Below are 22,984 nucleotides of genomic sequence, written 5' to 3' on the forward strand. Positions count from 1 at the left end.
AATATATACCTAACCTATATACATACCCTAGCATATATACCTACTTATATAAATAGTACACACAAAATACCTAATAATAAGCAACTCAAGAGATTCAGACGATGACACTTCATTATAAAAACAGAACCATTAACAATTCTTCCTTTAAAAAAAAAATAGAAAAAAACAAAACAAAAAGCAAAAAAAAAGGAAGTTCCTTTTACATAACATAAATTTAATAGCGGGTTGTGGAGGAGATTTTTACGGCTTAACGTACCCTTCGTGCTTCAAAGAACCTTTCGTGCACTTCGGAATTGTCTTACTTTTACGGACAATCAGGTGATTCAAGTCTGCAATGTTTTCACAAACCCGTAGTGGAGCAGCGTGGTGCAGTATGCTCCACATACCCTCCGGTTGATTGAGAGGCCTGTGTCCAACAGTGGGGCCTATAATGGCTGATGGGCACAGGACTCTCCTCAATTAACCGGAGGAACAGAAGTTTAAGAGTAAGTGTTCTTTTGATTAATCAAGGTAAGGTGGGGAACTACAGTTCGGTTTCTGTAAAGTCGAACGCAGATTAATACGTAGTTACAAATTTAGGACGAGTTTTATTAAACTATTTTCAGTGCAACCATTTTGAAAACATTCCAAACCATATTCCTGTTAGAGTGATGTATTTTGTCTGTTGTTACATACATACATAAACTCATAACCGTAATCTCTAATGCGGTAGGCAGAGCTACAAGTCATTAAAGACAACTTGCATTATATACTCTTGATACGATGTCCTAAGATGGATATCTTATCCATGGTTGAGATGATGAAGATTTCTGTGATGATAATGATAGAGGGATGCGTGTTCGTTTATGACAATCAGATTTGTCTCCTTCTAGGGTCGATAACTGAGGTCAGTTATATGATGGTGAAGTCGCCATCTGATGTCAGGGCTATATGGATTATTCTTTTTTTATGAATATCTGTTTAGGTTCATGAACGCTTAGATTTTTTTTTTATTGTAGATTTGCCGCAGATGGCATTAACTATTTGGCCGGACAAATGAGGAGCGCTGAAGGCTCTCACCCGGTACAACGTTTAAGACAACAGGCTTGAGGGTGCCCAGTTGGGCGCGAACCTCGGCTCAGGGCGTCGTATGAGAGGAAAAATATTTGAAAGAATTAATCGAGCCTAGTGGGTCGATAGCGATAAGCGCTGATTGAGGGGTGAGGGCTTAGTCAAAATGTTATTAATCTATTAAATTGACATATTTTATTATACATTTTCTTTCTATTTTTGGATCTGACCCTCTGCTGTCTTACTTTTACTTTTCACTTTCTCCCTCTCAAACATACATACAAAAATAAACATTACGCCTTTTTCCTGTAGGGGTACGCAGAGACGACGAAATTCCAGTTACTACAATCCTGACAAATCATTTTCGTTTCTTCCACTCTCAAGTCTTCATGCATGCTCGCCGGCGCAGAGCAAGCTTGACCTGGTCTTTCTTAAAAATATCCTGGATTTGGTCGCAATATGTACATCATGCTTATGCCTATACCAATTCTGACACTTTCATTGGCTTCTTTGGGATTGGCTTCCATTGGCTGCAAAAGATCGCGAGGAGTGGAAATCTGTTATTCGAGCTCTACATCCCAACAAGGGATAAAAGGATTACAAGAAGAAGAGAATAAGAATAAGAAGAAGACGGACCGACGGTTTAATACGATCTACTCTGAAGCAGCGTGCGTGTATGAAGCGATTGATGAATGTGGAGGAAGCAAGAGAAGTGTGTCAGGATCGAAGCAAATGGAATTCTATAGTCTCTGCCTACCCCGGTGGGAAATAGGCGTGAGTTTATGTATGTATGTATGTAAGAAGACGGACACTTTCATGCGTTCTCTCTACATGTTGTGGATATACCACCAATCCGCACTAAACGTTTCGCCTCTTCCTTTTTGATGCGAACGGCAAAGGACTAGAACTGTCTGCCGTAGTTTGTTTTTCCAACTCGTTATAATCTGGGAGTCTTCAAGGCTAGAGTGAATAGGCATTTGTTAAGCGTGACCGACCCTCGACCACATTGTCACTTACCATCAGGTGAGATTGCGGCAAACGCGAGCTTATTTTAATTTAAAAAATATATTAAAAAACAGCCTCCGTGGTCTAGTGGTTAGAGCGTTAGGCTCAAGATCTGGAGGTCCGGGTTCGATTCCCATGGGGACATTGTCGAAATTACTTTGTGAGACTGTCCTTTGTTTGGTAAGGACTTTTCAGGCTTGAATCACCTGATTGTCCGAAAAAGTAAGATGATTCCGTGCTTCGGAAGGCACGTTAAGCCGTTGGTCCCGGCTATTAGCCGTAAAAACATTTCCACCAACCCGCAGTGGAGCAGCGTGGTGGAGTATGCTCCATACCCCCTCCGGTTGATTGAGGGGAGGCCTGTGCCCAGCAGTGGGACGTATATAGGCAGTTTATGTTATGTATTAAAAAAAATGTCCGAACCATCTAGGCAACCTTCTCACAACACAGTCAATTGTTTTGAAATGCACTGCACCCGAAGCATTTCTGGACCAATTAAAACAGCAAATTAGGGCAACATAAATTGCATAATACACTGTTCGTAAAACCAATATTCGCTTCGCTAAGTAACTGTGTCAATTTTCCGTGCAGCTGAAAATTTTGATTGCAGTAAAAAAGGTGTTAAATTTTTTATAATTTAGACGACGAAAAGGAATTCATCCCAAACGACTCTTCGTCAGTTTCATTTTGAAAAAGACCTCCTGTCGGGTAGTATATTGTGGTCCTGTGTGTCACCGGTTTATGGTGATGGCCCATCAGCCTATCAGCCTATCGCCCATGACAATTATCCATCATGGTATTGTTGGAAGGCCATAACACTTATAGGCGCGAATGCAGAGGCAAGCAGCTGAAAGTGTTCTATTTTTTTATTGAACTTTTTGACAAAAATATGCGGTAAGTACTTACCTAATACAATACACAATAGTTTCCAACTAATCAAATCAGTTACTTTTTAATAAACGTCAAAACACGAAATTACTACGAAAGTATGAAAAAACAACCTGTGACATCATAGAAAAACGTGACAAAATGTCTCACTTATTATTATTTTTGGTTTATTAAAATTCATCAATAGGTTAATTTGAAAAAAGAACGTTTTTTGTAACCTTTAGATCTGCTTTATTTAGTAAGTATCATAATTTATTTATTTTTTATTTATAAGTATTATAAGTATTTTTAATGCATTTGCGATTTCGCTCTCGTCAAATAAGAGTCGACGTCTTGTCAACAGAGAGGAGAAATAGTCGCGAGCCCGTCTTGTGCCCTGAGATAACCTGAGAGGTAGAAGGCACGAGCCAGGAGGCTTTCGAGCATCATTATATGGGTCGAGGGGCACAAAGAGCCTCTTACATTACTCTGAAAACACGTTTATTGACCTTCTTTTGACTTAGTTACGAATTACTCGGCAGTTTGCAATTTTAGGTTACTTACTTTTTTGAACATAACATTAAGCTCACGGCTATTATAAGTGGTATAATACCTCTGTACATCCATGGCAAAACTATTATACTACTAGACTACTTACTACTACTACTACTAGATTTGTATACTATTAGATTACTTAATTGAAAGGCTATATTCTTTATGTCTGCAGCGGATAACGGTATAAAGAAAAATAATAGAATTGGTCCATCCCTAATCAGGTGGGCAGATCAGGGCGGTTAAAAAGGCCACATCGAAGGAAATCATCTGAAAAAAGCAATATTGCTATTACTTTTTTTATATGTGCAAAATGTCAAATAGCAATATTGCTTTTTTAGATGAATTCCTTCTTCATTTTAAACCCCGAGGAGGGTTGTATGTATTCTTAGGTTAGATTAGCTTCGGCTTGCTTCTGAAACGAGGAACCCTGGTTCAAGTTCCGATATCTGATTTGCACAAACGAATTCTTAATTTATCTTACGTGCAATTTTTATGTGCACAGATGGCAATCGGCCATTAGACGGCGATGCTGTTCTCCTATCACATTGGTGTAACAGAAAGCTCGGTGAGGTGTGGGTATTTAGTTCATCTTGCGATGTACGGTCACGAGTACTAATATGTATACACTTTGAAACCATGTCACATTAACTTTTTTGACAAGTTACACCGTAAGCCTTAGTAAATGTCAAATATGATAGTGCGATAGAGTTCTAAAGTGGATATATGATATTGCTCATGACTGTATATACAGAGGTATATAAGCCAGAGGGCTAGGTCAATAGGGTAGGGAATAGAGTATAGTAGTGAGCTTATGTTATGTGTCTTTAGGTTATGGTAATATACCGGGCCTCAGTTGCCTGGGTTATACCATAGATTAAGGAATAATACTACGTATAGAACGGCAACTCTCCGCTCCCTACCAGCGTCTGAGCTAGGTTTACCTCAATATAGTTTTCCCCTCGGACATATGTAGTTTAGTCTTCAATTTTATGGCGTCAGATGTCACACACACAGATGCGCGTGTACGATAACGTCAATGTTTAGTGTCTGTGTAAAACGAGGTTTTTGCATGAAGTGTCCGGGGTTAGGTTATACTTACCTACATAAGTTTTTAAATCGATACCAGTCCACAACAGACGCATTACTGTAAGACTTTAAGGCTTATTGTAAATGTAAGTATATTTTACATACGCAGACGTTCTTTGATGATGTATTCTTTTAATGTTCCTTTTATATTCTGCTTTGGATATATGGATTTTAATCCATTAGATTTAGGCACAGAACCTGTCCTTTTGTCCCATGTTCCTAAGTAATGTACTAGTTTTAAAAAACGTAAGTAATTCTCATCGCGTATTTTAATAGAAAAAGAAGAATTTATTTGACTTACAAATTAAATATTATATAATATGATACGTGTGCCTAGAAGCTAATGCTAGTGCCGTGGCGTCCATCTGCTCAAATTATCTTCCCGGGCATGTCTTATTATCAAAAATGTATGCTTTTTAAACAAACAAAACAAAACGGCCCACAGAAACACAAAAAAGCGCATTAGAACAACACGCAGAAATTAAAAAGCAAAAAACATTTACATTTACATAATATTTTTTATTTTTTTACTGACTAACTACGAAGGAATGTTTATTTATAGCATTTTTGTCACATATATATATATATTTTTCTTTTGTTATTTTACATAATATAAAAAAGTAACAAAACACAAATTTTACTAAATTATGGTTTTCCCACCGCAGGTTGGAAGGTCAGATAGACAGTCGCTTCTGTAAAAATACCGGACCTGTTAAATCTTCAGGTTAGGTAAGCGGGCCCCGTAAAAATGGGATAAAGCTATGGAGATGATGATGATGACATAAGACATACATACAAACATAAACAGCCTACATACATCCCACTGCTGGACACAGGCCTCCCATCAACCTAAATCGGAGGGGGTATGGAGCATGCTCCACCACGCTGTTTCACTGCGGGAGGTGTTTTTTACGGCTAATAACCGAGACCAACGGCTTAACACTTTCAAGTACAGAACGTCTACGGACGTTCCGATTCCAAGGTGTCATACTACCTTTTTATTTATTATGAACCATCAATGATCTCTGTCCGTGAAAGGGTTAATGTGCCTTCGGGAGCACAAAATCATCATTCTTTTCGGATTCAAGCCAGCAATGTCCTTGCCAAACACAGTCTCACAGAGTGGTTTCGACAATGTCTCCATCGGAAATCGAACCAGGACCTCCAGATAGTGAGTGAGCCTACGCGCTAACCACTAGACCACAGACGCTGTTGTGGATGATATTATAAAAATGTCCCCCGAACCATTAATTTAATTATCACAATTTCAAGCACAATAATACAAACTAAATTATTTTGTTATACACCATAAACAAAACAGTTACTTACTGGACAAAATAGACGAAACAAACAAAACAAAAATAAAATTTAATGAAACTAAAATAATTTAACAAAATTGAAAATAATACAAATTATATACAATTAACAGTTAAACAGTTAACCTTTATTCAAATTCATAAATAAGTTAAATAGTCAAATCTTAAAACGAAATATACAATTTATCAAAAAAAATATGAAACAACTTAGAAAACTTTTTTAAATTATTAAAATAATTAAAATGTCCTGAATTAAAATATATTTGCCTCTTATTGTATGTTGGGAACGAGAAGTGGTCGAGTCTCACATGACCTTGTTAGTCAATGAATGCGTTGTTCACTTGACCCTTTAAGGGTGATCATAATCTTATTATCTGAGTTCATTTTCTTGCTTCCCTGCTCTGCATTGTGAAGATGTTTAACCTTGACCTTTACTAGACCTTTGGTATACCTTGGCGCTCTTGGATCGGCTTATGCATTACAGCCTTAACAATAGTTCTTCCTGGACACTGCATTGGAAACATCTGGAAAATGACGCTCAATGATCAGCCCATTGATTCATCAAATTTCGATTAATGATCCGGTTGATTGATGGGAGGCCTGTCCTCAGCAATGGGACATATATATGCTGTTTATGTTTGAATGTGTGTGTTATGTATATAATCATCATCTCCCTAGCGTTCTGCTTACCTACCCCGAATATTTGACAGGTCCGGTATTTTCACAGAAGCGACTGGCTGTTTGTTTTTATGTTATTTAACTACTTGTCAAAGTCCCCACGTCATAACAACAGTTTCTGAGGGGTTTAAAGATGCACCAATAACTTTCCTCGTATCATGGTTTATATATTTCTCGATGATGGCATAACTTTATTATTATACCTCTGGCTCCAGAGGTGATAAATTAGGCATGGTCGGCGCGGCGGTCGGCGCGGGCAAAGGTCACAGATTATCTGCTATTTTGGTGCCTTGGGCTGCAGACTTTGCCACTTCTACTAGTCTTGTTCTGAATATAATTATTTTTCCAATAGTATCACTGATTTAGACTTATTTCATGATAATTTTTACAATTTAAAAAATAAGCTTAATAATCATTTTCTAAATGACGGGACCATTCATCATCACTGATGATTAAATGTGAACCACACATATGACAGCTAACTGATAGGTATATAGATAAATTATCGTATTTATTGGCATATCCTGATGTTAGGGATATGGCTTTTGTATAGGTGGACCGTGATTGATTATTTACTAAATGTTTTCTTTTTTATTTTTTATTAGAAATTAAGACAATTATAATATGTAAGTCTTCTTCTTTGCGAGTCGATGGCGATCGAAACTAAATTTTAATATGTAAGTTACGTACGCCGTAAGTGTGATTTACATCAGATCTATATACGTATATGAATAAATGTAAACAATGTGGCAGTATTAATTAAATAAATAAATAGTCTAGATTCAAAAATTGTTCAATATACAAGTGTGACAACCAAATGACATACTTTTGAGAAATGTTAAAACGATACATAAAAAAAAAAATTCAACATTAGCTGTATAAGTATGTAATCTTAAGTTGTTAATAGTGTAGTTTTATGCTGTAAAGTTTGCAATGAACGATAAAATAAATAAATAAATAAATATATTCTGTAGATTTTGTAAACAAATACATAATAAGCAAGAGAAGTGTGTCAGGATCGAAGCAAATGGAATTCCATAGTCTTTGCTTACCCCGGTGGGAAATAGGCGTGAGTTTATGTAAGTATGTGTATTATTATGCAAGGATAATGACGGATAGTATGTGAACGGCCAAGCGTGCGTCTGGGTTCGTGGCTCGAATCGTGACCCACAATACATCTCCAGTCACGTCGTTACTCCTCCGACAAATCGCCAGAGCGACCCCAACTTTCTGATTTATTACCAACCGTTTATCTCATTTTTTTCAAGTTAGCGACACTTTTTCACATTAGCTGGTTTCGAGAAAGCCCCGCCTCGGCTCTTGTATCTGTGAGGAATTACTTCTAAAATGGTGCGCTTTTTCATTTCTTTACGTTTTTGGGTTACGTTTTTCTTGAATGTGCTAGGTTACGTAAATGGTTTCGTATATAACTCAATATAATATAGGGATCTACTTATTTATTTTCCACGTGACTTAGATTTGCTGCAATTGTTATTAACTACTTGGCCGGACAAGTGGGGAATTATTAATTATTTTTTTTTGTAATTATTTATTTTTATTTTGGTGCAATAAAGTGTATTTGTATTGTATTGTGGGGAACGCTGACGGAAGTTATCGTGAATTATGAAAGTATCACTTATCACTAGTATTTATTAGTACTTTAGCACCAAACGACACGAAAACAGACACACGCAGGACACTCCACACAAAAATGACATTCTAACTCATTGATTTCCATGAACTATAGCTAACAACACTCTCGACTGATATACCTTTCAAACAAAAAAAGGCGCATTAAAATCGGAACATCCGTTAGGGAGCTACGATGCCACAGACAGACACATACATATTTACACAGACACTATAACACCCCGTCGTTTTTGCGACGGGGGTTAAAAAGGGTTACTAATGAGGATGAGGAGGATGTTCTAGTAAGAGTAAAGGATATTGAAATATTGGATATTGAAAGTTATTGAGGACAGAAGTGGCAAAATGACGATTGGAAAATTAATAAGACATGACGAATTTATTAAAAGCATCATAGAAAGGAAGCTACAACGAAATAGAGGAAGGGTGAACTCGTGTCTTATAAGGAAGTGAAAGAAGAATGGAGAAGACACCGACAAGAGCTTGGCTCTTCAATTAATGATGATGATCTTACTACTTACTAAGATTCTACCAAAGAACAGTCAAACAGCAATTCTTATCTCCATTTAAGGTCTAGACCAAACCCCATTTCTAATTTAGGCGGATGAATAGACTGCTCTGTTATTATTTAGTAAAAGGCTTTTATTTTATTAAAGGGCCTGAACCCGGTTTGTGGGTCAGAGAGATGTTATAATCAGTGCCACATGAATACTTAATGTTTACGGCAGCAAATGCCTACTTTACTTTTTATTATCATCAACTCCCGTTTATCCCATTTTCACCAGGTCCGCTCACCCTGTGAGAACGGGAAACCTCTGAACACTATAATAACGATGGCCTATGTGGATGCAGTCATGATATTATTATATAGATGAATCCATGAAAAATCATTGGTTGAGGCTTGTGCTGGGATTTGAGTTGGTAGAACGCTTACCTCTCACTTTGAGGTCGCAGGTTCTAATCCAGCACTGGCCTAAACCAATGATTGTCGAATTTGTTTTCGAATTTATGTTTGGATCATAAATGATTATCATTTGCTCAGCAGTGAAGGAAAATATAGTGTGGAAACTCACATTCCCGAAAAATGCTTTTCCAGAGGTATGTGACCTAACCCATATTGAGCTGGTTTACCCTTCGCGGGTCTAGTGGTTAGAGCGTTAGGCTCACGATCTGGAGGTCCGGGTTCGATTCCCGATGGGGACATTGTTGAAATCACTTTGTGAGACTGTCCTTTGTTTGGTAAGGACTTTTCAGGCTTGAATCACCTGATTGTCCGAAAAAGTAAGATGATTCCGTGCTTCGGAGGGCACGTTAGGCCGTTGGTCCCGGCTATTAGCCGTAAAAACACCTCCACTAACCCGCAGTGGAGCAGCGTGGCGGAGTATGCTCCATACCCCTTCCGGTTGATTGAGGGGAGGCCTGTGCCCAGCAGTGGGACGTATATAGGCAGTTTTTGTTACCCTTCGCGGATTGGAAGGTCAGACAGGTAGTCGCTTCTGTAAAAAACCGGACCTGTCAAATCATCAGGTTAGGTAAGTGAACCCTGTGAAAAACGGGATAATACTAGGGAGATGGTTGAGGCTTAGGAACCTGCGACCTGAACGTGAGAGTCAAGCGTTCCCCAACTGGGCGACCACGGCTTCACCGCACACGCCATTCCGAATTAAGAGCACACTTCGTTGCTAAGCAACCACACGCAACCCCCTGACATAAGACCATAAGACAGATTATTTTATACAGTCGTTATCGAATATCCGGTTTGTATTAGTTTTCATACATGTATTTTCCACCTTTTGCTTCTTCTTCTATTGTGTAGGTTGTGAGGTGAATTACCAACCTCATCAATCCTGGTATCAAGGTTTACCCTTCGCGCCAAAGGCCCCTGACATGGCTCATGTAACGATTACTCACTTAGATCAGTAAGAAGTAACCAGGACCACCGACTTAACATGTCTTTCGAAGCACGGATCATCTTACTTTCAGACAATCAGGTGATCAGCCTGTAATGTCCTAACCAAACTGGGGATCACAAAGATGATTTTTGTGATATGTCCCCACCGGGATTCGAACCCGGGACCTCCGGATCGTGAGCTCAACGGTCAACCGCAGGACCACAGAGGCCGTTCCCACCTTTTGCTGATAAGTTTTATTAGCTTTTTGGAAACTTATCTGAAAAATAGACCCTTCCTTAGCCGATGGACAAGCTACCAGACATTGGAGAAGTGGCAAAAAGGCGTTAAGTAAAAATAAAATAAAAAATTCTTGTAACAAAAATTGTTATCAAACTATTTGAAATGGACTCGACATCAGATCAATCAATTTAAGTCATAAACTTCTGAAAGAGATAAAACTTAGATGGTTTATCAAATATTGACTCGGTCTTTAAGAGTTAGTCGATCGGTTAAAAGCTACGATGCGATCTTTTAAATTTGAAAAGATTTTCTTTAAAGGTTTTTCTTCTTTGATATAGTTAACATTGATTAAAACTTCAATTCTGTGCGAATCTAATCTAATCTACACAATCTAATCTTTTATTATTCAAAGATTAATTCGAAAAAAAAGACAATCATTTAACTATTCTAAGACTAGTATTATCATTATATAAGTTCTTCTTATCGTGCGGTTTGTGAGGTGGAATACCAGCCTCATCAACCCTGGTGTCAGGGTTATTATTGAGCCGCCAAAGGCCCCCGACATGGCTCATATAACGATTACTCACTTACATCAGTAAATAGTAACCGGGACCAACGGCTTAACGTGCCTTCCGAAGCACGGATCATCTTATTTCGGACAATCAGGTGATCAGCCTGTAATGTCCTAACCAAACTAGGGATCACAAAGTGTTTTTTTGTGATATGTCCCCACCGGGATTCGAACCCGGGGCCTCCGGATCGTGAGTCCAACCATCATTATATTAAGTTAAAGGCTCACCTATCACCATATAGGGTAATATCTGAAGGATCTTCGAAGGAAATACTTCCTTCAGAAACAAATAAAAATTTTATTTGAAATAGGGCGTGTACATAATAAATATTATGATACATTCAAACATTTAACGCACTTAACAATATAAAGCGTAACTATAGTAGCGTAGACAATAGAGTTGGTTCATTTATCGCGTCGTGCGCGATATATACGAGTGCAGTGCTGCGGGCACTCAGGTCCCTAGTGATGAAATTAGGGAGGCCATAACTAAACTAATCCTTTAAGTTATCAAAACACACACGACCTTATTTGTAAAGATATACAGGACTCAATACAATAGTAACTCAAATTAATAGTGGACGCCTAAATCGTACCCTAGAGAATCGACTTTTCAACCTTCATCATTCAATTAAAACGTCGTCTTGTGGAATCTATATTCTACTTATTGTTTCATTTTTCAATGTAAATGATATTTAAAGCACATAATAACGGGTTCTTACCGCGTTTAAATGGGGATATGAGACTCCCGATATTTCGACACTGTTTCCCCATTTAAACGCGGTAAGAACCCGTTATTATGTGCTTTAATTATGATAATAACCGCGTAAACTTAAAACAATGTAAATGATATTTTATCTGATTATTTATGCATTTATTTCATACATAAAAATTATAATTTATTATTAATTATTTTTTTTTTACTTATTAAACGTGACTAGTTTGTTTTTTCATGGATTGTACCGTTAATGTTGCTCGCCACAGCCCGGACACTCCGTATAAAATCTTACCCCAAAAAGTTCTTACCCCATCTTAATACGAGAAATATCCGCTATATAAGCTGAATACGATACGATACACTTCCTAAAGAAACCATTTTAATAAAAGCCAAATACTATTGAGAATGTAAAGGAGAATGCACGAATACGAAGGGAGTTAAAGTTGAACCATATGAGAGACGGATCCAGGATCTTTATTTTTGCTTGCTTTGTGTTTTATTTTTAGATTTTTTTTTACGTTAAAAACATTTTGGAAAGAATAAAAATGATGGGGCTGATGCAGCTGATGGGGCTGCGCCGTCACTGCAGTGCATCTAGGATGCTAGCAGAAGCTGGAGTCGATAGCTTCTCAGCTATAATTAGAAAGCGCATCGCATCCCTGATCCATCGGGTGAGGAGCAGCTCCAACAGCCTATTGCAGACTGTCGCGGCAAGGCTGGACGTGGACAGTGCTATTATGCAGCACTGGACCCGCGTCCAACTTGCCAAAGACACTAAACTATATAATTATTTAATCGATTAATTAATTGTAATTTTTTTACTAACATAGATATAAGACTTTTGTTACTAACAATTACTATGGGAAAACACCCGAAATAAATGATTTTTTTTTATTATTATTTTAAAAAAATAAAAAAGTACCAAAAAAGAATCACTCAACTATTCCTTTTTTAAAATTCTGCATGGGCCCTATTGTCGGGGCCCATGCGTATTGTCTCCTGGATCCGTTACTGATTTGAACGACAAAAGATGTAAAAATAACACACAATGGCCAATGTTAGTGCTATTGAATAGGTCGACTGAAACCTACTCCATAGTTCCAACTCGACTATTCTTTTTGTGAAAATATGCAATTCTGTTTCAGATCCCTATTCTCGACAGCATAACTTAGACTTAAGTATCTATTGTACTGTTCTATTCTTTTAGCAATGACATAGAATAAGGAATAATGAGGAGATTCCTCTCTCGTGTGGGTTAAGATACTACTGGACGTTAAAATGGCCACATGGAAGCAATTATTCATCTAAGAAATCAATATTGCAATTTGACATTATAAAAGTAAGTGCGCAATGTAAACAAATGTCAAATAGCAATATTGCTTTTTAGATGAATTGCTATGATGTGGCCATTTTAACCCCGCTGATGTTCAACCTCGTCAACACTGGTGTCAGGGTTACTATTGACCCGCCAAAGGCTCCTGACTTGGCTAAGGATATAGTAGCGGGGACCGACTTCTTAAACGAATCCGGAAGCACGGAATCGTCTTTTTCAGACAATCAGTTGATTTCAGCCTACAATTTCCTGATCAACCCAGGGACATTCTCACAAAGTGGTATTTTTTTTTTGTTAGACGTGTCCTCACAGCGAATCGAACACAGGTTTCCAGATCGTGGGCCCAACGACCAATCACTAGTCTACAAAGGCAGTTGCTCAGTTGAAGCGTGGGTAGGCAGTTCATTTTAAGATGGATGTAACTTAATTTTTTGTAATATTTCCCCACCGGCATTCGAACCCCGGACCTCCGGATCGTGAGCCTAAGGCTCAACCACTGGACCACGGAGGCCGTCGCGTCAGCCGCTAGTGGGGAGCAGAGAGTTGCCGTTATGTAGGTAGTATTCTTCCTTATTCTATGACGTAAGTGGGTACAAGTTAACGAATTACCTCGCCAATCTCCAATGTTCCGCTTTGTTCATTATAAAACATTTAACTTTCAGAGGAAAATCTGAATATAAATCTATCGGCACGTCAAAACGTGTTCTTAGTCGCCAAGTTGACACCGCATTTATTCCGACGGTGGTTCGAGCGAATATTTTCACTTTGACTTGCAGTGTTGACATGAAAAAAGAAATAAAACCGGGCGAGTGCATTTCAGCCGCGAGTTATTAGTGTTTCGCATAGGTTTGTACCTCTCATTTAAAAAAAAAAGAGTTTCGGATTTTTGTTTAACAAAACATGTACACGACATGTCATAAATTTTACATTTGAATTTGGAACATAAATATTAAGAATAATTATGAATCTTATTTTCATTTTTAAATAGGTACAAAAATATATTTTTTTTTATATAAAATAATAATATACATTTTCGAGTTTTTTTTTTTTGGAAATTACCCCTTTCGCCTCAATGATAATATAATCTGTCATCAGTTCCCAGACGTACGACATTTATCAGTGTAGATAGCATTCGCTGTGTCTATTAGTCGTTCTTCTTTCTTTTTTGACTTGTTAGTACACTAACAAATTTGCATGCCTATGTTATGGCCAAATATACTGTACATACTTAAATAATTATTGTTACCACCTAAAATAGATAGATAAAATATTTTATTGAGCACAATGGACACAAAAATACCATATTTGTGCAATAAATTATTTGATTTGATTGATGGGTTTGATTTGAAGCCCTGGGAGGTTAAAATAGTAATTTATGTTTCTCTTGGAATAACGAACAAAGAAAACTATTCTTCCCCGCACTGCTGTCATCTAAGAAAGCAACATTGCTTTCTTAGATGAATTGCTTCAATGTGGCCATTTTAGCCCCCCTGGTTGCTGTGCGGGGAAGAATAGTTTTCTTTGTTCGTTATTCCAAGAGAAACATAAATAATAAATACACAATAAATAAAATATTTTCTCAATTCTGTTACCAACAGTAAAGTTATACAAGCAAATTAAACGTCGGTTTCCATTATCGTTTTGGCATTTCCCAAATTGAGTTGGCATTTGTAATAATGACAGACTAAAAAGTAATCAGACAGACAGAAGTCAACTTTTAGGCACGCTTGAAGAAAAGTCTTTAGAAGAAGTGTATATAAATCGAAAATGACATAATATATACCTACTTAGAATTTATTTATTTATCAAAACTTAAAACTATCATCACAGAACCATCCTAATCCGATAGTACAGCACTTATATCGACTTATGAGTTATGACAAATAACACAATACATACAAGGTAGTTTTTTCAAATTCGCTCAGACTACAAACAAATAAGTCGATCCAGGCGCCGAACATCGATTTTTTAGCCGGTACCGATTTAGTGTCAAAGGTACTGAAATCATTCGTTCAATCGGCTTGCCGAACTTCATGTGACGTCACGAATCGGGGATCGCCATCTTGGCTGCTTACGCGGTACGACAGAATCAAGTCGATGTTCGATTTGCTCCAATCTGAATCGGCTTCGTCTTAGCCGGCCCCCCTGGTTGCAACATCATTGAGTGTGTGCAGTGCGCGTATAAAAGGCAATTTGTTAAGCAGGTTGGTGCGGCCCCGCGGCACTGCCAGCAATTTTGGTTGCCGCCGTCGCTTCACGTAGTTACATTTTAGTTATTACTATTAGATAAAAAATAATCGATCGGCATAATCACAATGAAAGACTTCCCAGGCTTCGTTCCCCAAAAACAATATAGATGACGCTGTAAAGAGTTTCCTTCGTTTAATCTTCTAATTTCATGGATAACAGACATGCGTCTTTTACCTTTAGTTTTGGGTATAAATGATGACCCTTTTTATCTATTTTTATTACACCCAGGCACAATTACATCATCCACCCATTATTATTCCGATTAAAATAAAGAGAAGTAATGTAGGTAGCGACATAATTCTTTACATAATGTGATCGAAATATGAAGCAACAATTATTTTTATATATGCTTCTGCCATTAGATTTTATTTTCGAATAATTATGTCCTTACCCGAGTAATGAGAAAATAGGTGATTAATTATCACGTTAAATCTAGACAGCGCCATCTATATTAATTTGGGGAACGTAGCCTGCAAAGTCTCTCATTGTTACATCACTATCGACGTCACAACACTGGCTTCTGTAATTTGACACATATAATTTGTGCTGTTTTATAAAATGTTATCTTTATTGAAATGAATAAAAAAATGATTATGAATAAAAATGATTATGATTATTATGATTATTAAATATTATCTCTAATTGTCCTGAATGAATTACTAATGTATCATTATTTATAATATTAAATTTTTGTCACCATTTTTAGATTACTGTCTAACGCATTGCTGTAGGGTCACAAGTACTAATGTATACACTTTGAAACCATGTCACATTAACTTTTTTGACAAATTAAACAGTAAGTGTCATTAAATGTCAAATATGATAGTGCGACAGGGTTCTAAAGTGGGTAGGTACATGATATTGCTCATGACTGTACCTATAATAATATACTATAGAAAAATAATTGTAATCCGTCTATAATTGATAGAAACATCGGTGAACATACATAAAAAAAAATATTATACAGACGGATTGAGAACCTCCTCCTTTTTTGAAGTCGGTTAAAAAAGCGTGTCAACGGCATGTTGGCTGCCGGTGGATGTAATCGGTAGCACTTCTACCCCGATTCACCACATACTTCTTATCAAGCCTATTCGATCCCTACTAAGCAAAGGCCTCCCCTTGATTTTTCCACTCCTCTCGACTTTGCGCGATCTCCGGCCAATCCGGATAAGCATTGAGGTAGTAACACTCCAGGGGGGTTAAAATGCCCACATCGAAGCAATTCATCTAAGAAAGCAATATTGCAAAAAGTCTTTGACCAGTGCGTGTTGCCAGTGATGACCTACGGCAGTGAGACGTGGCCACTTACTATGGGTCTCGTGAGTAGGCTCGGTGTCGCTCAGCGGGCAATGGAGAGAGCTATGCTCGGTATCTCCCTGCTCGATCGAATCAGAAATGAGGAGATCCGCAGGAGAACTAAAGTCACCGACATAGCTCGGAGAATTGCAAAGCTGAAGTGGCAGTGGGCAGGACACATAGTGAGGAGAACCGATGGCAGCTGGGGCGGAAAGGTTCTAGAATGGCGACCACGTGTCGGACGACGCTCAGTGGGTAGGCCCGCTACAAGGTGGACCGACGATCTGGTGAAGGTCGCGGGAAGCCGCTGGATGCGGGCAGCGCAGGACCGATCGTCGTGGAGATCCTTGGGGGAGGCCTATGCCCAGCAGTGGGCGTCGTACGGCTGATGATGATGATGAGTTAAGTGCGCAATGCAAACAAATGTCAAATTGCAATATTGCTTTCTTAGATGAATTGCTTCGATGTGGCCATTTTAACCCCCCAGTGGGTACTCGTGCACCTACTTACCTTTTTTTTTTCAATAAAAACCCAAGCGCTATTTTTATAACCCGTTATATTTTCTTCATAAAACAAAAATAGCCTACGCTTCATGACAAAGTTATTTTAAAATAGGTTATTTTAGTAGGTAAAGAGTTCTTTTATTGAATAAACGACCGGGAAAACCGATGGCTTCGATATATAAACTCACGCGCGTAACATCTAATAGGGTGGACAGAGTCAGAAGAAGGTAATCAGAAGAGAACTTGCAGCCACTTTTGACGTCCTAAGTTTGTTATGATGAACGGTTTGGTGAAACGTGAAGTATGGGCGTCCGAAGGACGTAATATACGATCCCAACAAGCCGCAGATGGCATTAACTACTTGGCCGGACAAATGAGGAGCGCTGAAGGCTCTCACGCGGAACAACGTTTAAAACAACAGGCCTGAGGGTGCCCAGTTGGGCGCGCACCTCGGCTCAGGGCGTCGTCTGAGAGGAAAATATTTGAAAGAATTAATCGGCCCTAATGGGTCGATAGCGATAAGCGCTGATTGAGGGAAATCGTCGATCACGCCGGCGGGGTTGGTATCGGGGACCTGAAGTGTTTGGTGTCGCGAGCTGATTGGCTACCTCTATGGCTAGAGTAATCGGGTCGTCGGGATCGTATATTACGTCCTTTAATCCTCATTGCTACTATTCTATCAAAACATGAAAGTTGAACTGTAGTGAACTTTGTATTGACTAACAGTCAGCAAATATTGTCACTACGCGTTAGTATGTCCTGAAAGCGTATAACGGAGTAATAGAGCGTTCAGAACAAACAGTAATAATAGGGTCCTACCAATAGTGTTTGGAACGTAACGTATCGTAGCGTACGTACAAACATTAGACACAAATGTGAATGTAGTATTACATTAATTAACCCTTTCACGGGCAGGGACCATGGGTCATTGAAGGTTCATAATAGGTAGTATGACACCTTGGAATCGGAACGTCATTAGACGTTCTATCCTTGAAAGCGTTAAACCCCAGCTTGGGGCCTTTAACGACTACCGTGGTCCAGTGGTTGAGCGTTGGGCTCACGATCTGGAGATCCTAGTTTCGATTCCCGGTAGGGGCTATGGCCCCTGACCGCAAAGTAATTTTTGTGATATGTCACAAAAATTACTTTGCGGTCCCTAGTTCGGCTTTACAGACTGATCACCTGATTGCCCGAAAGTAAGATGATCCGTGCTTCGGAAGGCACGTTAAGCTGTTGGTCCTAGTTACTGCTCTGTAAGAAAGTAATCGTTACATGAACCATGTCAGGGACCTTTGGTTCTCAATAGTAACCTTGACACCAGGGTTGATGAGGTTGGTAATCCACCTCACTACCCACACGAGAGAAGAAGACCCCAACTTAGGTCATATTTTATAAGTTAAATGCTTCCCTCAAAGTTTTCGTTACGATGTCACTAACACCCTGTATACATAAATTTCAAAAAGTATGAATTCCTAATTTCTATCTATATTGTCTTATTTAGGGGCACGGGAGTGCTGCCGCCAAGACGAGCAAAGCGAAGCGCAAGGTCTTATCTACACTTACATGAGTAAAGTAGTAGTAGTAGACTTCCACACCAGCATCAGCCAGGATCTCGGCGAAGTAGTTGGTGGGGCACACGAAGAAGTAGTCCCCCACAATGTCCGCAATCATCTTCTGGTTCAGGTACCCATCCGTGATCTCTTCCCAGTCTGTGTACTGAAAGAAAAAAACAGAAAACATTATCGCAAAACCGTGTGGACAGTGTGGAGGAAACTGTGTGCCAGAATCAAAGTGAATGGTCCATAGTCGCTGCTTACCCTGGTGAGAAATTGGCATGAGTTTATGTATATATGTACGGTCACGAGCATTAATATGTATACACTTTGTCACATTAACTTTTTTGACAAATTGAACTGTAGGTCTCTCTAAATGTCAAATATGTAAGTGCGACAGAGTCCTAAAGTAGGAACTTTATATTGCTCATGACTGTATGAATGTATGTAAGGACAATGACCGCTCTGAACCCCTTTCGTCACCGGCTTTGATATGGGAAATATATAATATTAGTTACTGTGGTCTTGTACACCGGCTTGCTTCTCAACCGGGCTTCGAACTCCGGTACAGGACCTGCACCAATGAGTTATTAATTTATCTTAAGTGCAGTTTTCACTAACACATTTGGCGCGACCATTGTAGACGGCGATACGGCTCACCGCCTATTACGTTGGTCTAACAGGTCTAAAGCTGGGTGAGATCCCCACTTCATCAGAGAGATCCGTTTTTACAGACGCGTCTGACTGAGCATCCAACCCGCAAAGGAAAAGCCAGCCCCAATATGATACAGGTTAGGTCGGTTTCTCCACGATATGTTCTTTCACCGCCATAATTATAAATATGATCGAAATATGAATTCGAAAATGATTGGTTTAGAGCTGGGGGGTTAAAATGGTCACATCGAAGCAATTCATTTAAGAAAGCAATATTGCTATTTAGCAAATGTCAAATTGCGTAGTTGCTTTCTTAAATGTATTGCTTTGGCCATTTTAACCCCCCTGTGCTGCCTAAACCTGCTGAATCGAACCTGCGTCCTTGCAGTGAGGTTCAAGCGTTCTTCCACGGCAAGATTTGAAAATCAAATCACATTCGCTTTTGTATTATAAGTTGGGTAAAGTCAAAAAAATACTTTGCGATATCTTATCACAACAAAGAGCGATAAAAATCCGCAGATGTCCTTTCTTATTGAAATGCTAACGAGATGGCTTTGTTACTTTAGGATATTTTCGCCGCTTTTCTACAGTCTATATCAACTGTATAATATTTCGTAGCAGTAGTCATTTAACGTACACATTGGTGCTAATTCCTGTAAATACCATCTAATTTTATTTTAAGTTATATCTGTCATTTTCTTATCCGCCGAAAAGGAAAAGGACGGGTAATCGACAAGCATAAAATTTATGGAACACACGTCAATTTTAAGCACAAATCTAAACCAACCGTCTAAAAATTTTACATCCGTCAATAACCCGACACAGTTAAGTAGACAGCACGTCAAACGGATTGCATACCAGCGACGTACCTTTTGATTCGCCCGGGTTATCCATTCATTTACTCATTCTTCCTAAAATTAAGAGCTGTGAATCATCCGTCCCTTTCCTTTTCGACGGATATGAAAATGACGGATATAACTTAAAGTCAAATTAGGCGGTGTCTGCAGGAATCGGGGCCATTTTGTCGTGAAACCAGAACAACCTCTATCAGAACAATGAGGGACTTACCAAGATACGTTCTGCAAACAAAATATAGATGGCGCTATACAGTATTCATCATCACCAGCCCATTAACGTCCCCACTGCTGGGGCACGGGCCTTCCCTATGGATGGATAGGGAGATCGGGCCTTAAACCACCACGCGGGCAAGTAAACATTACACACAAACGTGAATGTAGTTTCACATTAGTTAAACGGCCTTCACCCCAACTAAGGTTATGTTTAATAATTTAAACCCTTCATAAGAAATAATAGGTTTTCAACCAACATAACATAAACAGCCTATATACGTCCCACTACTGAGCACAGGTCGCCCCTCAATGAACCGGCGTGGGGATACGGAGCATACTCCACCACGCTGCTCTACTGCAGGTGGGTTATTATAGGTATACTCTGCAGAAGTGTTTTAGGAACAAGTTACTTTTGTGTAGAGTTCTTATACTTAGGCTAACTAAATAATTATGAGACGGTAACTTTCTTTCTATGTAAGTATAATGCTCAATCCGGGTCCATATAACCCTGACACCAGGGCTGATGAGGTTGGTAATCCACCTCACAACCCACACGATAGAAGAAGAATCCGGGTCCATATGCGCTACTCACCTTACGTTACTAACTTTTTTTACCTCATTAAACTCAATAACTTATAATATTTATTACAAAGAAAAGAAAAAGGAAGAATACTTCGTATAGAACGGCAACTCTCCACTCCCACCAGCGGCTGAGTTAGGTTTACCTCATCCCCCCTCGGTCGTACTTTAGTCTTCAATCGTATGGGCGTCAGACGTCACACACACATGCGCGTGTACGATAACGTCAATATGCAGTGTCTGTGTAAAACGAGGTGATTTTATAAAGTGTCCGGGTTCTGGTAAAAGCTAAAGTGACTCCATCGATCCTTTTTCATAGGAAATACGCGCTATTTTCGAAATTGAGGTGTAAAAACTGCAGAAGCTTTGACGAGAAACTCTCTGTAACCCCTAATATTCGCCAGTCATCGCGCATACAGGTTTTTTTTTAAAAAAAAGAATGGATATTCTTGTACACGGGTGAAATTGCAACTTTGTTGAGGCGCTTTTCAACACACTCATGTGTCCATGGTCCGTGGCTATGTCATGTGCCATAAATATAAATAAATAAATAAATATAAATTTGTATATCAGGAGTAATAGATAAATAAACTGAAGCTACCATTATTTCAAGTTGTGCACATATGTGAAAACATCCACATGGCCTGAACGACCCGTGTGCAGTGTACTATCGATGACCAAGTTCGATGCAAACATCGATCTTAAGAGACTGGACAGGGCGACGGGATTTTTTCAGACTATTTGTCCTCTTGGTCTTCCCCTTCCTCTCTTTCCTTCTAGCTTTCCTTCTACGAGTATGACGTTTTTAATAAATTCGTCGTGTTTTATCAGGTGTCCAATATCTTGCCTCTTCTGACCTCAATAATTCTCAGTATGACCAAAAAGAGCTTACATGGAACAGATTAAAGAAAATGTTAACGTCGTGTCTTATAGGGAAGTCAAGGAATTGCCCTTTGATAGACTGGAATGGAAAAGAGCGTGGCTCTTAAATTGATGATGATGATTTGTTCCTCGCACTTTTTTCTGAGCTGCTAAACTGGGAGTAAAGAATAACAAAAAACGCATTTAAGTCGACAATCATAGTTCAAATTTCGTCGACTTTGACTATTTTATATTGACTTCGTGTTCTCCGAAGCCGAAGCCGTGGTAACCCAGTTGGTCGAACGCTTGCGTCTCACTTTGAGGTCGCAAGTTCGAATCCAGCACAGGCCTAAACCAATGATAGCCGAATTTGTTTTCGGATTCATGTTTGGATCATAAATGATTAACGGTGAAGGAAAACATCGTGAAGAAACCCAAGTTCCCGAGTAATGCATTTTCGAAGGTATGGACCGAACCTGTATTGGGCTGGTTTTCTCATCGTGGGTTGGAAAGTCAGTAAAGCTGTCGCTTTTGTGAACCCTTGGGTCCGCTTACCTAACTATTTGTCAACAGGTTAGGTAAGCGGACCCTATGAAAAACGGGATAATGCTAGAGAGATGATGATAACGGTTAAAATATACAATGTCTTACAAATATAACACTTATTAGATAGATACATCGATTTGCATACAATAAAACAATCCAGAATGAAATTAAATGAAATTTAATTAAATGCGATCCGAGGATTTACAATCCTCCACGTCAAAAAAAAAATAAAAACTACTGGGTAGCCAGCCAGTCTAGTATTGGAAAAAGGTCAGTGGATGCAAATAATGTAGGTCTGACCTAAATACGCAAATGATGTTATATCAAGAGATGCCCGATAGAATCGCTTTCAACAGCTAGACGGGAACGATTGTACAAACACGTTGTTTTTTTTTTTTCAAAGTAATTATTTATTTATTTTTTATTTTTTTTATTATACATTTTGTATACATATATATAAAGTGGAATTGAATTCTGCTCGCGCATAATAGCAGCGTTTTATTGGAAGTATCACAACGACCTCCGTGGTCTAGTAGTTGAGCGTTGGGCTCATGATCCGGAGGTCCGTGGTTCGAATCCCGGTGAGGACATATCACAAAAATCACTTTGTGACTAGGAAGTTTGGTTTAGGACGTCACAAGCTAGACACTTTTACGATCTAGCGGTCCGGGTTCAGTAAATATAACATAGAAAACTTATTATGTTTTTTGT

General features: G+C 38.8%; 2 protein-coding genes across 3 annotated transcripts in view; both read right to left on the reverse strand.

Annotated features, from left to right (window-relative positions):
- The window catches only part of LOC126369663 (abl interactor 2), a 317,799-nt gene that overhangs the window by 35,083 nt on the left and 259,732 nt on the right, over positions 1-22,984 (reverse strand). The gene's annotated exons all lie outside the window — the stretch shown is intronic.
- The window catches only part of LOC126369626 (acetylcholinesterase-like), a 167,985-nt gene that overhangs the window by 29,592 nt on the left and 115,409 nt on the right, over positions 1-22,984 (reverse strand). The window contains exons 4-5 of one of the 2 annotated variants that reach the window (XM_050014134.1): positions 18,574-18,726; positions 6,132-6,403 (exon numbers count right to left, since the gene is read on the reverse strand). In XM_050014134.1, the coding sequence (XP_049870091.1) occupies positions 6,314-6,403; positions 18,574-18,726 (243 nt within the window). In that variant the 3' untranslated portion in view covers positions 6,132-6,313. Of the gene's footprint in view, positions 1-6,131; positions 6,404-18,573; positions 18,727-22,984 lie in introns of those variants that run through there. The other variant, XM_050014133.1, reaches the window with a different exon arrangement.

Source organism: Pectinophora gossypiella, chromosome 9 (assembly GCF_024362695.1).
Source record: "Pectinophora gossypiella chromosome 9, ilPecGoss1.1, whole genome shotgun sequence".
Lineage (NCBI taxonomy): Eukaryota > Metazoa > Arthropoda > Insecta > Lepidoptera > Gelechiidae > Pectinophora > Pectinophora gossypiella.